Genomic DNA, 16,262 nt, shown 5'->3' on the forward strand with positions numbered 1-16,262 from the left:
CATACAGAAAGGCCCTCGTTGGCCGCTGGGCTCCAACCCAGGATCTTCTTGCTGTGAGGCAACAGTGCTAACCACTACACCACCATGCCGCTGAGGTAATAAGTCTTCAATCAAAAACAATCACAGCAACTTTTGGCAAAAAATAAAAAATCTCATTACCAAAAAAGTGACTTTCAGGCCTGCAAGTGCCAGGAAATGCACTAGAATGCATCTCCAAGCATGTAGAACCCATGAGCTTTTGGGGGCCTAGGGTGACCCCTGACCATTATGACTGGTGCCACTATGCTGATATTTTGGTCTAGTTAGAACCCTGATCAAAGTCAAAGTCCCTCTCATGCTAGAATCTGGTCTTCCCAGGCGTATTGGCATACCAGCTCTTTGAGGCGTATGGGTACGGCACCGATCTCCGTTTCTATAGCCCTTGGCCTCTCGCCTATATAGCTGAGGTTACAGTGGGGGGTTGGTCTTCTGGTAACCGCGAGAGTTTTACTTCCCAATTCGCATCTGTATTGCAGCGTGCCTTACCAGATGGCAGTAGGTACCATTTTTATGATGGTCTTTGCCGCAAGTAGAACTCATGATCTCCTGGTCGATAAGCGGACACGCTAACCACCAGGCCAACTCGCGGTTTAGAACCCTGATATATGATCATAAAACTTTCATAAACGATATGGCCATCATATGCCAAATGAATCCTTTCTGGGTGGAGCTCAGGTGCTTTAAATGTTTGTTAACTCAAAAATGCTTTCATAGAAGCTCAGGAGACTTGTACAGGATTTAATTCTAAAGGGGTTGTGAGAACATTCAAAATAACTTTCTCAGAAACCATTCATCTGATAAAATTAAAATTTTGTATGCTTCACCTTTGGGCCTGTCAGTAACAGATGATAAGCGAAGTTGTTCTTTTAAACAAAGATTTTGTCAAAACCTTCGGCGGATTCTGATTAATAGGCGTACAGTTCAGTAGCTATAACAGCATTGTCAAACCTACATATGAATTTCCACTTGGACCCCGATGATCACTGCTTGTGGCCAGTTTGTAATTGTATGTGTAACTTGAAGACGTAAGACATTTTATAGGTTTAAGCAGTGCAGTATATGAGGATAGTAAATAATGCTGGAGCAGAGTTTTGATTGTCCTTCTGTGTGTTGCGTCTCAGGGACGATACCTTCTCGGACACTTTGAGTCAGAAGGCAGACAGTGAAGCGAGCAGTGGGCACGGAGGAGATGAGAAGTGCTCCAGCAGAGATCTGACCTCTCCTACAGACAGACCTGACGCATACATCAGCAGGTGAGACGCTAAAATAATGTAATACTTTCCACAATAATGTAATACTTATATACAGCAGCTACCAATGTACCAATATATTTCCATCTCTCAATATATCAGTCTTCAACTGTCGAGCTCGAAGCCACTTCGATGATATTTATACAAATATTTAATGTCACTTACAGCTCTCAACAAAACCCTAATCTAATATCATATACTGTGTGTGTGTGTATGTATATATATATATATATATATATATATATATATATATATATATATATATATATATATATAATATGAGCAATGGCCCAGGATGTGCTTCCTCTCCCCTCCCCACCCGACTGTATATCCTCTCAAATCTCACACAATGGGAGTCTAACAGAGGTGGACAAAGTACCCAACTTCATTACTTAAGTCAAAGTACAGATCCCACGGGTCAAATGTTACTCTGATACAAATGAAAGTTGTCCAGTCAAATTTTTACTAAAGTTAAAGTACTGAAGTACTTGCTTTTAAAAATACTAAAGGATTAAAAGTACATTTTCTGTCAATGTATCGTTGTATTATTGCCACAATGCTTACAAAACCTCATGCTGTTACCAAAGACAGAAATATGAATTCACAGAATGAACGCATGCTGTGCCATCATGGTGGTTTAATGTTAAGCTAGCTAGTTAGTGAAACTCCACCTGACATGCTAGCATATTCTTTTCAAACTCAAAGTCATATTGGGTAGCTAACGCTACTAGAAAAGAAAGATTTCTACATTGTTTATTTGGCAAGATTATGCTAAAACATATTTCTGAAAGGACTACAGATAAGTTAACGTTATTCATGTTAGCGTAACTCCGTTTTTACATGCTAACTAACAGTGTCCAAGTTAACTAGCTATGTGTTAACGTTAGCCGTGGACAAGGCGACGGCAACTTGGTGGACAAATCCATAGAAAGTCATTTGACTAACCAGACTGCACAGCTATTGCTACGTTATCGCTAGCTCTAAAAGCACAGACAACTTTGTTGCAAGCTTTCTCTTGGAAAAAATGTTTATATACCTCAATGTGCTCCCGCAGGTTGGGGGGCGAGTTTTTGTAGGCCGTGATGTGGTTCGTTTTCGGTAAACAAAGCAAACATTTAAAACTAAATGAATCTTTAATCCTTTCAGAAAACTGAAACATGGGTTCTAGGTCTGGCCACGGGTGCGTGCGTTCCCCAGTAGAACCGCCTCCTTCCACTTTGGCATCAACTGATCGTGTTAAATAATGCTACTGAGAAATCATTGAACTTGATTTTATACAGTCCATGGACGTGACGTGACCCTAGTGATTACTGATAGACTGTCTCAGTGTCACCTGCGAAAAAACCCAATCACGTTTTAGAAAAGAAAAACCATCCACTTTGAAAGCTGCTTCATAGTAAAAGTGCAATGAGGACTTTGATAGAAATGTAGTGGAGTAAAAAGTACAATATTTGTCTTTCAGATGTAGTGAAGTTAAAGTCATAAGTTTCCAAAAAAAAAATAATACTCAAGTAAAGTACAGCTACTCAAAAAGTGTACTTAAGTACAGTACTCAAGTAAATGTACTTCGTTACTGTCCACCTCTGGAGTCTAATAACAGACATATAGTAATCAGTTCGTACCTGATTCTTTCTACATGTCTCTGAGCTCAGCTTCCACCATGTTTTAGTGTCCGTTGCTCTGTGTTCTACGTATTTTAAATCATTTGGAGTTCATTAGAAACAACAACACATGAAAATGATCTTTATTTCCACAGTCAGGGCGTATTCACGCCTACGTTGTTTGGTCCGGACCAAATGAACCAAATTTCCCTTGGTCCGGACCTTTTGGGTTGGTCTCAATACAAACCACCAAACTCTGGTCCGGACCAAACAAGCGGACCGAGACCGAGCTGCAAGGTCGGACTCGGTCCGGACCAAAGGAACCCTGGTGCGGATCTTTTGGAGGTGTGAAAGCAGACCGGACCTAATCCGACAGTTTTGCTTTTTTGTACCTCGGGAGCTTCCGTCGTTTGTCGAGCATTATGGGAAACAGAGTCTTGACACTCCACCGCAAAGTGCAAACACTGTTTCGGTTGTCAAGGGAACCTTACAACAGTCGTTCAGTCATTCAGACCAGTGGTAGGCTAGACTACAGAGTACAAAAAATGAGTAGGGGGCAAACGTGGGCCGAGGAAGAAACACGCACCCTTGTGGATATATGGGCAGATGTCCACATCTCATCTCATCTCATTTTCTCTAGCCGCTTTATCCTTCTACAGGGTCGCAGGCGAGCTGGAGCCTATCCCAGCTGACTACGGGCGAAAGGCGGGGTACACCCTGGACAAGTTGCCAGGTCCAGATGTCCACATATCTGAGCTTTTGGAGAGAACACACAAAAATGCCGACGTGTTTGCTGTATTCAGTGAGAAAATGAAGGAGAAGGGGTTCACGCGCTCCCCAGAACAGCGCTTTGTGCGCGTGTCGTCTCTGACCAATATCTGAACGACCTCAGGGCGCGTGGCTTTGTTGACAGATTTTGGTCCGCTTACTAAAATGTACAGTGTGAAAGCGAACCGCACCAAAATGAAAAAATAAAAAAAACATTTGGTTCGGACCAAAGCAAGTGAACTATCGAACTATCCTGGTCTGAATACACCCTCAGTCTCTTCCCTCGTTCTCTCTTTCACTTGCAACAATGTCTCCTCGATCCTAAATCATTCGTTGCATTTGTCTTTTTATTTAGACAGGCTCGTCCTTGCATGAGCGCAGTGAAGAACATGCCGTACGTCCTTCTAAAAACAAGGGCTTAATGCATCAAATGGCATGTAATTTACGTTAGCGATCAAATCCTAACACATTTAGTTTAATGTAGCGATCGCTGGTCTACTCAGCAAGGAAGGATGGTTAGAACGTATATCAGTAACAGCATGAGCACTCCCTGTACTTCAGATAATCTCGTCTGCTATGCCGGTTGTATCTATCTTACTGTTTAATGTGAGTTCTTTCAGAAATCAAGCAGCTTTAGATACTTTGAGATCATTAGGCTGTGCATTAAAGGAGAACTGAAGTCATTTTTAAACTTGCTTTATGTCTTAATTAACGTGTTATTCAATTACGTTTTCGGTTTCAGTAACCTTATATCGTAACTCGTATTGGCAAGTAATTGCAATTAAATATTATACTTATCGGCCTATTCGGTTTTTAGCCATGCTGAATTTAGTTCGTTTGGTCGACGGCAGGCATCGCTTATCCGCGCGATCTTCACGAGACTTGTGCGAGACTTCGAAACGTCAAGTGTCAGCCAGGTGTCAGTGCCGCCATTTTGAAAACTCTTTTCCAAACGAAGTATTGCACAAAAACGAGTTTAAATGACGATTACTGCCTACTTTTTTCAAACTTTCCTGATTGCTATCAAAACAAACAAAACTTCCGGCTTGATTACGTCAGCATTCGAAAGAGGGCACGCGCGTCTTTTGACAACGTTGGCAGATGTCGGTCACTTTGATTTCCGCTGTACGTTTTACTTCCGTCCTACGATGTCTCGCACAGGTCTCAATGAATCTCGTTTACGGCCATTGCTTTGACATATGGACTGATATATTACAGAGCATATTTCAAACACTCAACTTGCTATAGCAGCGACAAAATAGCGATCAAAAATGCATTCCGATATATAATAAAATGAGAAATAGAATTTTGATAATAAAAATTTTGCCTTCAGTTCTCCTTTAAAGTGTGTGAGCTTGTTTCTTCTGCATGCTCAGCTAAATATGAACACTAAGCCAGTGTGATTTGAGGCTGCAAGAAAGATTATGTGCAGTAGAGAGCGCACTCTGCTGGTCAGAATATGCTTTAACATGTTTTTGGCAGCCTGCTGTTAAAATTTGCAGGCAGGTGCTGATTTATTGGCACCCTTGGTAACACTGGGAATAAGTTAATGACGAAATGTTTGGTTAATTAGTTTAATTAGTAGTTATAGAGCAAATTAAACATGGCATGTACTTAATTATTCAGCACATATGTTTACATCTGGTTCCATGGGAGTGCGCTATAAATGAGCACATTAAAATCAGGGTATTGAAAGTTACCCAGAAAATTAAGCAACTATAGCATACGCCATCAGAAACAGACGTATTAGATGAGGTGACATTAACAATACCATCTTCCCAGGTTTAAACAGTGAGGTGGATTTTGGGATCTTGGTGATGATACAACTTATGTATTCATAAATATTTAAGTAATATTAGCTGGTGTTGAGTGGTATATCAGATATATTCCATTCAACTATGGAATATATCTGATATACCATGAAAAAGCCATTATTATTATTATTATTATTATTATTATTATTATTATTATACATGCACACTCTTTTTTTCCAGTTTTTCGATGTCCATTGATCTGCTTTTCTCTCGTGAACAGAGGAGAACCGTCAGGGCCTTCTAAGCCTTCAGAGAAGGCCCAAAAATATCAGCATTTCAAATGTTATATTTAATTTCTTTCATTCTTTCATAATTTCATTATAATTATTCTCTTCTGACTCTTAATTTGGCCTCGTTTTCTATCAAATGTGCTCAAAAATGAAAGGGTTACTGTCCTAAAAACATTTAAAATCAAGTTATCCAATGAGATTTTGTTTGTTTGTTGTCTCTAGGCTGAGAAGAGTTTAGAGCTGGCTCACTCATTGGTTAGGACTTCATTGCCGGGACAGAAGGCCATGGCAGTATATGTTTATGTACGCAGTGACAGATGAATTAACCAATCAGACTTTGAGTTACAGTGGGAGGGATCAAAAATATATCGCCCTCGGCCTTCTCGAAGGCCAACGCGAGCTTAACCACGAGTTGGCACTGTCAGTGCAGCAGTGAAGTCACCTTCCAGCCGGTGTAGCGTTCATCAGTAGTGTTAGCGAATGCTAATAAAGCGGTCAAGCCAGTGCTATCGAGAGCAAGTAGCACAAGCTAACTACCGAGAAACTAAGATTTCTGTCTCCAGACTCTTCTTCCACGCACACTCGCTACAGTATTTTTCACTCAGACTTAAGTATTCATTTCCCTGTGTAATTTACTTAGTTACTTTTAAAATCAACCTCGAAAACTACACACAACGGAGCGACCTGGAAGCCTGCCACTAATCCTTTGCAAAATCCTTTGCCCCGTTGCTTTTTTGGTGTCTGGCTAAGTTTTGGCTTGAAGAGCTCAAGTCCCATCTCTAATAGTAAGAGTTCACCACTGCTTGTAAATATGTGTGAAGAATATCTAATGAAGTTTTGGTAGCCTTTCAGGTGTTCAACGTGTTTTTAGTTTCAGTTTATTTATTTAGTGCTTAATTATAGCATAGCTGGGCGGCATGGTGGTGTAGTGGTTAGCGCTGTCGCCTCACAGCAAGAAGGTCCTGGGTTCGAGCCCCGTGGCCGGCGAGGGCCCTTCTGTGCGGAGTTTGCATGTTCTCCCCGTGTCCGCGTGGGTTTCCTCCGGGTGCTCCGGTTTCCCCCACAGTCCAAAGACATGCAGGTTAGGTTAACTGGTGACTCTAAATTGACCGTAGGTGTGAATGTGAGTGTGAATGGTTGTCTGTGTCTATGTGTCAGCCCTGTGATGACCTGGCGACTTGTCCAGGGTGTACCCCGCCTTTCGCCCGTAGTCAGCTGGGATAGGCTCCAGCTTGCCTGCGACCCTGTAGAAGGATAAAGCGGCTAGAGAAAATGAGATGAGATGAGATAATTATAGCAGAGCTAATCATAGCACTGGATTAGCCTAGTCTTTCTCTTTCCCAGCGAACAAAGAAATGGTTCTGCGTATGCACAGCAGAAAACTTTCTCACTGGATATTCGCGTCAGCTCTGATATGTGACATGTTGTCTTGACAACCATGCAATATCGTAAACCATATTCAACGCTCATTCTCCATTGGGTAGAGTGGTGTAATACACATAGGATAAGCGATATGCTAACAATATTGCATGCGATCAAACCAAATGAATGAAACCCAGTAGAAGGGAATAGAATACATGTTTTTATTCCATGGAAAAAGTGTCCTGTATGTGTAATAATGTCTGATATTGCACACCTTGTTATATACATCTCGTTATTTTTGTGCCTGACTGATTTCTGTATATTTTTGTAATTATGCTGTGTGATTAATTTTGGAGTGTTACAACTGATCATTATTCTGAATAACGTGGCACCAAAGTTCATGGATAGGATGAAGTTTAATGCAGCAACTGGTCAATTGTTTTGCATTTCAACAGCGTCATCATAATACGTAACTCAAACGCTTTCCAAAAACATGCATCTTTCATTATGTTTCACTGTGCAAAGTCTGGGACATCTTGGCCCCTGTGACAATGATTTATCTTTGTGTACTGCATGCCAGACTGACTGCAAAGAAAGATAACGAGCAGAAGTGCTCATCTGAAGGTCAGACGCAAGTAGAGAAGGCAGTGAAAAACAGACTATTGTGCATTAAACCTTGTGAAGAGCTGTTTGATTGCCATTTCTCTTACGATTATCTGTCTTTCTTTCCCCAGTAGTCGTCACAGGAAGAGGAGCGAACCACCAAATCGCAAGCCCCCGGCACGCCCCAGCGACCCCCACTGCATGGTCCATCCATCTCAAAGCCATGGGAATCTTGCGAACCACAGTACACATGGGAATCCAGCCCTCAGCTCACCTGTGCTCAGCCATTACAGCCCTCGCGAGGTGGTGCGTGGCAGAGGCCCGATGGTCACAGACAGCCCGGAGAGACGCAGACGCACGGGCCACAGCGGCCTCACGGGCCACAGCAGCCTCACCAACATCAGCCGTCACGAGTCTCTGAAGAAGATGGAGAGCCCCCCGATCCGCAGATCCACTTCCTCAGGCCAGTACATGGCAAGGGGTCTGGACCCGGAAAGCATCGCACAGGTCAGCGAGTGGCGGCATCGCTCACACCACGCCCTGTAACACAGTCAGTGACCGCCTCCTGCTCCTAACACCCACATCCTCTTCAAATGTTCTGGTTTTAAGGCAAATGGATCTGTGTTCTAAAGTTTTGCCAGTCATACAAATGGCTTAATGAGTGAACTGATTAACTTGTGAAGGACTTTCTGTCTCCAAGGTCCATTCACCTTAATTACTACTGACTACTATTACTGAGGGATTAATTACTCAATGATTGATTTTTAGATGCATCATGATCCTCTCTTGATTGCATACCGTACAAAATGTCATAACTTGACTTTTACATGGGCTTATGCATTAATGTTTTTTAAATAGGCAGTAGTAAACAGTCACAAAACATTCTGATAACATTATAATTCAGATTTCATATTTGACTGCTTTCAAATATTAATGAGCATTGTGTATTTTACTGCCACAGACTAAAATTAGTAGTCGTGCCACACTATTGCTGTCTCAGATGTCATACTTTAGCATATATTTGATGGACGAGTGAATTGTAACTGTTCTATTGATATTTGTCATTAAAAAAAAACAAAACTGGGCGGCACAGTGGTGTAGTGGTTAGCGCTGTCGCCTCACAGCAAGAAGGTCCTGGGTTCGAGCCCCGTGGCCGGCGAGGGCCTTTCTGTGTGGAGTTTGCATGTTCTCCCCGTGTCCGCGTGGGTTTCCTCCGGGTGCTCCGGTTTCCCCCACAGTCCAAAGACATGCAGGTTAGGTTAACTGGTGACTCTAAATTGAGCGTAGGTGTGAATGTGAGTGTGAATGGTTGTCTGTGTTTATGTGTCAGCCCTGTGATGACCTGGCGACTTGTCCAGGGTGTACCCCGCCTTTCGCCCGTAGTCAGCTGGGATAGGCTCCAGCTTGCCTGCGACCCTGTAGAACAGGATAAAGCGGCTAGAGATAATGAGATGAGATGAAAAAAACCAACTATCCACCATATCTAAAACTCGTCTTCACTCATGAATGTTACACAGTGAAACTGAATCTCAAGTGGCTTCCTGTTCACTATATATGAACTCTGCTGAGGGTATAGTTAACAGTTATTCCACGAAATCGAGTCATACATGAGCTGATAGCCAACGAGGCGCGTAGTACTGAGTTGGGTCTATGCCATGTATGAAGAGATCGAGTGAAGTAACTGTTTTATTCTATCCACATTCACTGGATATGAGCAACCGCATGCTCTGATTGGCTACTCTACTACTAGGCTATCGGCTCATGTACCATAAGTAGAGAAAAACAAAATGGCGGAAAGTGTTCCTGAGCTAACCAAGGATGAAATAAAAACTACTCAAAAACAAAACCCCAAAAAAGCAACAAAATAGAGATTGAAAGTATTTGATGGTAAGAACGTATCTTATTTACTCGTATTTTCTTAAATTTTATTATTATCATCGCATTTTTCACAAATTGCTACTGTCATTTCTCTGGTTTGTTTACATTCTTCATCTTTAAGCATTAAAATTTGTTGAATTTTTTTTAGACCGGTTCAAAAGCTCAGAAAAGTTTGAAAATTACATCACTGGACTGTCCAAGGAAGAATTAAATACAGTAAATGTCTAAACCTATTCCATACCTCGGCATGACAGCAAGACGACACTTTCTACAAAAAAGCAGCACTAAAGTCAATTCGTGCAGCCATCGATAGGTTTTTAAGAAGTCCGCTTAAGCGTAAATGATTTTGTCAGACATTTTGTATAAAGTTTTTATTTATAGAATTTGCAAAAATAAAATAAAAATGCTCTGTTTCTCAAAATCCAGTGAATGTAGATAGAATAAAACAGTTATTCCACTCAATCTCGTCATACATTGCTTATAGGTACTATGCGCCTTGTCAGCTAGCAGCTCATGTACAACTCGATTTCGTGGAATAACTGTTAGTTAATATAAATACGGAGATGATTATGGAAAATCACACGTGCTGATTGGTCAAGAAATTCAGACTGTTTCTCAATAATCACCTCGAGCATCTCGGTAAAATGGCGGCCCATCACGTCGTCATGGTAAGTGAGGAAGAATTACAAATTATGTAAGAAAACGCTGTTCCTAAAAGCACGAAAGATGCTGCGAAGTTTGGTCTAAAACTACTCAAAGGTCAGGTGGAACTGTGATTTAATTTATCTATTTCAGAACAAAGTATTTTATGTGACTCGGCGTAGATAAGCGACACCAGCCTGCGTCGCGCTTTTAGTACATTTGCATGCCGCTTTTGTAGTTGGAAATAAATTATTATTTTTAATATGATTTTAAAAAATAATCACCTGTGTATTTATACTAAAACAATTATCCGCCTCAGTGAATATCGGTGAATAATAACCTCAACTTCATCTTGATTATTATTCACCGATATTCACTTTGAATAAATACTATTTAAGAAAGTGTTAGCCTTTAAAAAATGTTGATTCTGATTTTGAAAAAGTGGGGTTCCGGTAAGTAGTCAGAAGTTGTTGTATATACAGTATCATGATCATGATATTGTTTTATTTTGTTTTTTCAGTATCACGATACTCTTACATTTTTATTATTGAATTAGAAAACAAAGTGGGCGGCACGGTGGTGTAGTGGTTAGCGCTGTCGACTCACAGCAAGAAGGTCCGGGTTCGAGCCCCGTGGCCGGCGAGGGCCTTTCTGTGCGGAGTTTGCATGTTCTCCCCGTGTCCGCGTGGGTTTCCTCCGGGTGCTCCGGTTTCCCCCACAGTCCAAAGACATGCAGGTTAGGTTAACTGGTGGCTCCAGCTTGCCTGCGACCCTGTAGAACAGGATAAAGCGGCTAGAGATAATGAGATGATCTACAGGGTCGCAGGCAAGCTGGAGCCTATCCCAGCTGACTATGGGCGAAAGGCGGGGTACACCCTGGACAAGTCGCCAGGTCATCACAGGGCTGACACATAGACACAGACAACCATTCACACTCACATTCACACCTACGCTCAATTTAGAGTCACCAGTTAACCTAACCTGCATGTCTTTGGACTGTGGGGGAAACCGGAGCACCCGGAGGAAACCCACGCGGACACGGGGAGAACATGCAAACTCCACACAGAAAGGCCCTCGCCGGCCACGGGGCTCGAACCCAGGACCTTCTTGCTGTGAGGCGACAGCGCTAACCACTACACCACCGTGCCACCCCTATAATGAGATGAGATGAGATGAGACGAGACGAGACAGTGAATTATAACATAATTGACATTTATTCAGAGCCCTTTCTGTACATGATGGAAAAATGGCCATTTGTCCAAAACATTTCCGAAAAGCATGTTTTGATAAACTTTTGTACTGACGTTTGTACTGAAAGATCTTCTGCACAAAAATTGTTATTCGTAATGACGAAAATGATCGTAAAATTTAGGCGCATAGTGGAAAATGGAAATAAAAATATCGAGACTCATTCAGACACCGTGTATAATCAGATCATTGCAGCTGAAATGAAATCGAATCTTCTGGTCTGTTAAGATTCCAACCGAACACTGATGTGCTTTATTACTGATTCCCACAGTGTTTAGTCAGTTGCAGTATGTGCTGTGGATGTCACGAAATTAAAAAAAAAAAAAGGTTGTTACGGAGAGCGGGTGCTGTTTGAGAGGCAGTAAGGGGTGTGGTGTGTGTCAGGTCATGCTGTATAATAAGCTCGGGCTCTTGATGGGCTCTTATTAGCATCTCAGTAATGAGAGAGAAATAGTGCTGATAACATTGTCAGGCTCCAACAGCAGCCAATAATGACAGCAGCACAATTAGAGAAAACACACACACTCAACCGGACACATAACAAGTCGTATTTTATATGTCTCTATATATTGAAGTGTTTTACAAAATAATGAAGAGTACTGCAAGTGTATCTGAGTTAGTGTGCCATTTATCTCATCCCTTCTTCTCTCCGTCTCTCTCACTAGGACATAGAGGAGACAATGAACACAGCTCTGAACGAGTTGCGTGAGCTGGAGAGACAGAGCTCAGCTAAGCACGCCCCTGACGTGGTGCTGGACACGTTGGAGCAGATGAAGAACTCTCCGGCTACATCGGGCAGCTCTGCTGAGTCGCTGAATCGTCACCCGCTCCGTCGCAGCACCAGCTCCACCAGCGACGCCATGAGCACCTTCAAACCCACCATAGCCCCGCGAATGGGCGTGCAGCTCAAACCCCCTGCCCTCCGTCCCAAACCCATGGTGGTGCTGCCTAAAGGGGGTGCGGCTCAGGCTTCAGCGCCGCCACCCCAGGATCCTCTCGACAAGTCCTGCACTATGTGAGCCAATCACACATCAGCAGTGGGAGTTTTTCATTCACACCAACGGATTTCTTTATTATAAATAGCCGTTACATCTCGGTATTCTACATCTGGACTGGACTGAAGAACCAACCTCTGTTCCGTTTATATAAGTGTTGACCATCAGCCTGGAGGGTTGTTTCAGCTTCTCTACATGTACTACTAATCATTTCACAGGTCAATAACTGACAGCAGAACGTTGTTTAAACGTGTTTTACCTGCCTAAAGGATTTGAATCTTTCCTTCTGCATTGAAATGTGAACCATTCTGCTATGTGGTCTGCATTAAAAGCCACTCTTTGATCCAATTTTGGTGCACAACACAAAAGTCTGTGTGTAGACGGTGTGTAGACGGTGTGCGGTCACGTAATGTGTGTCTGATTAATTGTTTCTTGCATGTATATAGACCAGGTTAATTTCTAATGTAATTCTCAGTATGAATAGATAAGGAAGATGATAACTAGGTCGAGTAACTGTATTGTAAAAGAAAGCAACAAATCACAAAGGCTTCCTGCGTGGTAAGAATAATTTGTTCATAGTTTACATCTAGTAGAGAAATGCTAAATGTGAATAATACAGGAACAAAGCAGGGTTTTTCGTTTCTTTGTTTACAGCCTCAGGATTGTGTGAAAGTTCAGTTCAGTTCATTTCATTTCATGTCATTTGTCTCAGATGGACCTGAGCCTACAGTTAATCAGTTACTAAGCAATGAATGTGGTTTACTTGTAACAAAGCAGCACTGCCGCATGAAAAACTAACCCGGTCTTTGGTGGTGTCTCAAAAAAAGCTGCTAATTCCTTGTTCTGAAAAGCAGTTGCGATTTTTTTTTTTTTTTTTTAGACCAAGTGAAGTAGTGTATGCAAGGCTTTACTTTGAATATTATATTTTTGATAGTGACAGTAGTAATATGTATATATATACAGTTATCATCAATGAAAGTAGAATGATTCGATTAATAATAATAATAATAATAATAATAATAGTTTTTTGATGTTTTAGTTTAGTACATCCAGTAATATTACTATCACCATGACTCAAATAGAACTAGAATGAGAACAAGTGCTGAAAGATGTAGATTTTTCAGACGCTTTTGTTACTAATAAAAAAAACAAAACCCTGTGTATTCTGAACAACTAATTAGAATGAAATGTATCTTTAGCCATTATGATATTCTTATAAACAAGTCCACTATGTGCTAATCCACACCACTGCTCTTATAGACGGTACAGAACTTCGTTGTTCAACAATCACTAACTTCTCCGATTTCTACCTACAGAGCATGAAGTATGATATTTTAATTTATGATATGCAAAAAGCTTTTATTAAGTCTAATAACTCAAGGCAATATTTCTGTAATTTCACCAAACCAAGGCATGAAGCCGATAGCCATGGACTCTGTGACTGTTATTATAAAATGTCAATGTTATCATCCTTATCGCTACATTCGGTGTGGAAGTGTGGGGGCCAGTCTACCCCAATTTGTGCTCTAGATTAGTGAACTGCCTAATATTTAAATAATACTAGTAGTTATTGTGGCGGCACGGTGGTGTAGTGGTCAGCACTGTTGCTTCACAGCAAGAAGGTTCGAGCCTAGTGGCCGGCGAGGGCTTTTCTGTGTGGAGTTTGCATGTTCTCCCCGTGTCTGTGCGGGTTTCCTCCGGGTGCTCCGGTTACCCCAAAGACATGCAGGTTAAGTTAGCTGGTGGTTCTAAATTGAGCGTAGGTGTGAATGTGAGTGTGAATGGTTGTGTGTCTCTATGTGTCAGCCCTGCGATGACCTGGCGACTTGTCCAGGGTGTACCCCGCCTTTCGCCCGTAGTCAGCTGGGATAGGCTCCAGCTTGCCTGTGATCCTGTATAGGATAAGCAGTTACGGATAATGGATGGATAGTAGTTATTGCCCGTGAACCTGATTTCCTCTGAATGGTACCTTTCATATAACACAGGTCTAGAAGGCCCAGTGGAGAGTTGAGTGGACAGATCATGTGATATACTGTGTGTTTTCACTGTGTTCTGTCAAAATGGCCCTGCGAATCCTCAGTGCCAGAGAATTCCACTAAGGCCAAGTCTACAGCGAGGAGCGCTGATTGCGAGGTCCCGTACAATCGAAACTCCCAGGCGAGTCGGGGAGGGGATTCCCTGCCGAGGCTGCGCGCAGTGTGTTAGCATGAGCATGTAGCCTATGGGAAATGAATAGTGTGTTGGATTAGCATTAACCCCATGTTTTGGAAGATCGAAAATGTTGTCTTGGGCCTCTTTGGGGTGTCACCAATCCATGTGCAAAGTATGGAGTATGTGCGTCCAGTCGTGTGGTGAACAGACAGAGAGCCTTCCTTTAGTAGTATAGATGTAAAAAGCTGTCAGCATTTTAGAAGCATTTTGTTCCTAAATGTCTTAAATGTATTGAAAGCAGTTCCGTCATCCAGATTTCACTGTAAATGTGTAGCAGCTGGTCCCAATTGTACAGTTAAATAAACGGAGTGATCACTGAGATCAAAAATGGATTTAAGTTGCACATAAGCAGAAGTGGCGTTTGGAAATTGGGCAAATTTTAGATGTAGTGATTCTACTAAACCTATGTAGGCAAATGGGACAGATTTGAGTGTGTGTGTGTGTGTGTTAGATTAATAATCAAAACATCATATGCTTATACTGAACTTTAATACACAACCATGGACCACCTATTGAACCAGTGTTGTCAGGAAATAAGTAACACCTGTTACTAATATTTCATAATGTATATTAAACATGATTATAATTATTTTGCCTTTGGAATGATTCATTGTTAAATTGTAATGATAGCATTTTAATGTAGGTTCTCTTTTGTTTTTTTTTTCTAATGAGGTGTACAGTGCATTGCAGACAGAACACGCTTTATTTCCAGAGTGTATTTGTTTCCGGGTTTGTTCCTGGATTTACCCCCCACGTGTGTACAGTAGCAGACTGCTGTTCTATCGAAGTGGCAATGTTCATCTGTAGTATGGACTTGTGAAAGTGCCTTTAAAAGCCGTTTTAGAGGAGCTTCAAGCCAATGTCCTCAGTGCTGTCACGCTTATCTTTCATACCTGTGCAGTACATAGGAAAAGACAGTGAATGCATTATTGATCACTAGAAGTAATTTGATAAATATACTGCTTATTCATTGTGACATTGCACTTTTATGTATAAGACTGTATATATGGCATGCGACATCCTAACAAGTTATGTAGCTTTTTGTTCTTTTCCTCTTTTTTTGTTTATTTTATTTGGGCAGAGGCACTGCTCTGGATCCTGTCTTTCTAATAAAGAACATAGTTTGATCAGCATGTTCTTGTCCTGTATGGTGCTCGAGAGACCGTTCAGAATTATGATATGCAAAATGGACCTTCATTACATTACATGGCATTTAGCAGACGCTCTTATCCAGAGTGACATACAACAAGTGCAAAAGTCAGGTACACAAAGTGCTGAACTTCTAGACAAGGAAGTTCTAGTTCCAACTGAACAAGTGACAACAATACCGAGTGTAATATTCTGTTGAAGTATCAATACTCAAACAGCCAAGGAAACAAACCCAACCAACCACTACACAGCCTGGGTTGGTCTAGAGAGGCGCAGCCTGAAGAGGTGAGTCTTCCTTCAGTCTGTGCTTGGAGGTGGTCAGGGAGTTGGCAGGTCTGACCTCAATGGGAAGGTCATTCCACCAACAGGGAACCAGGACAGACAGCAGTCTCGAGTGGGCTGGGCAGGAGCGGAGAGGAGAGGAGGAGGAGGGGCCAAATGACCAGTAGCAGTGGAGCGTAGGGATCTGGCT

At 41.9% G+C, this 16,262-nt stretch overlaps 1 protein-coding gene across 5 annotated transcripts in view; it reads left to right on the forward strand.

The window, feature by feature from the left end:
- The window catches only part of srgap1a (SLIT-ROBO Rho GTPase activating protein 1a), a 287,015-nt gene extending 271,241 nt beyond the window's left edge, over positions 1 to 15,774 (forward strand). For 2 of the 5 annotated variants that reach the window (XM_060923667.1, XM_060923664.1), the window contains exons 20-22: positions 1,161 to 1,292; positions 7,799 to 8,174; positions 12,101 to 15,774. In XM_060923667.1, coding sequence (XP_060779650.1) covers positions 1,161 to 1,292; positions 7,799 to 8,174; positions 12,101 to 12,454 — 862 coding nt within the window. In that variant the 3' untranslated portion in view covers positions 12,455 to 15,774. Of the gene's footprint in view, positions 1 to 1,160; positions 1,293 to 7,798; positions 8,218 to 12,100 lie in introns of all 5 variants that reach the window. The other 3 variants (XM_060923668.1, XM_060923665.1, XM_060923666.1) reach the window with 2 other exon arrangements.
- Positions 15,775 to 16,262: the final 488 nt, after the last annotated feature.

The sequence above is a fragment of the Neoarius graeffei genome, chromosome 6 (assembly GCF_027579695.1).
Source record: "Neoarius graeffei isolate fNeoGra1 chromosome 6, fNeoGra1.pri, whole genome shotgun sequence".
NCBI lineage: Eukaryota > Metazoa > Chordata > Actinopteri > Siluriformes > Ariidae > Neoarius > Neoarius graeffei.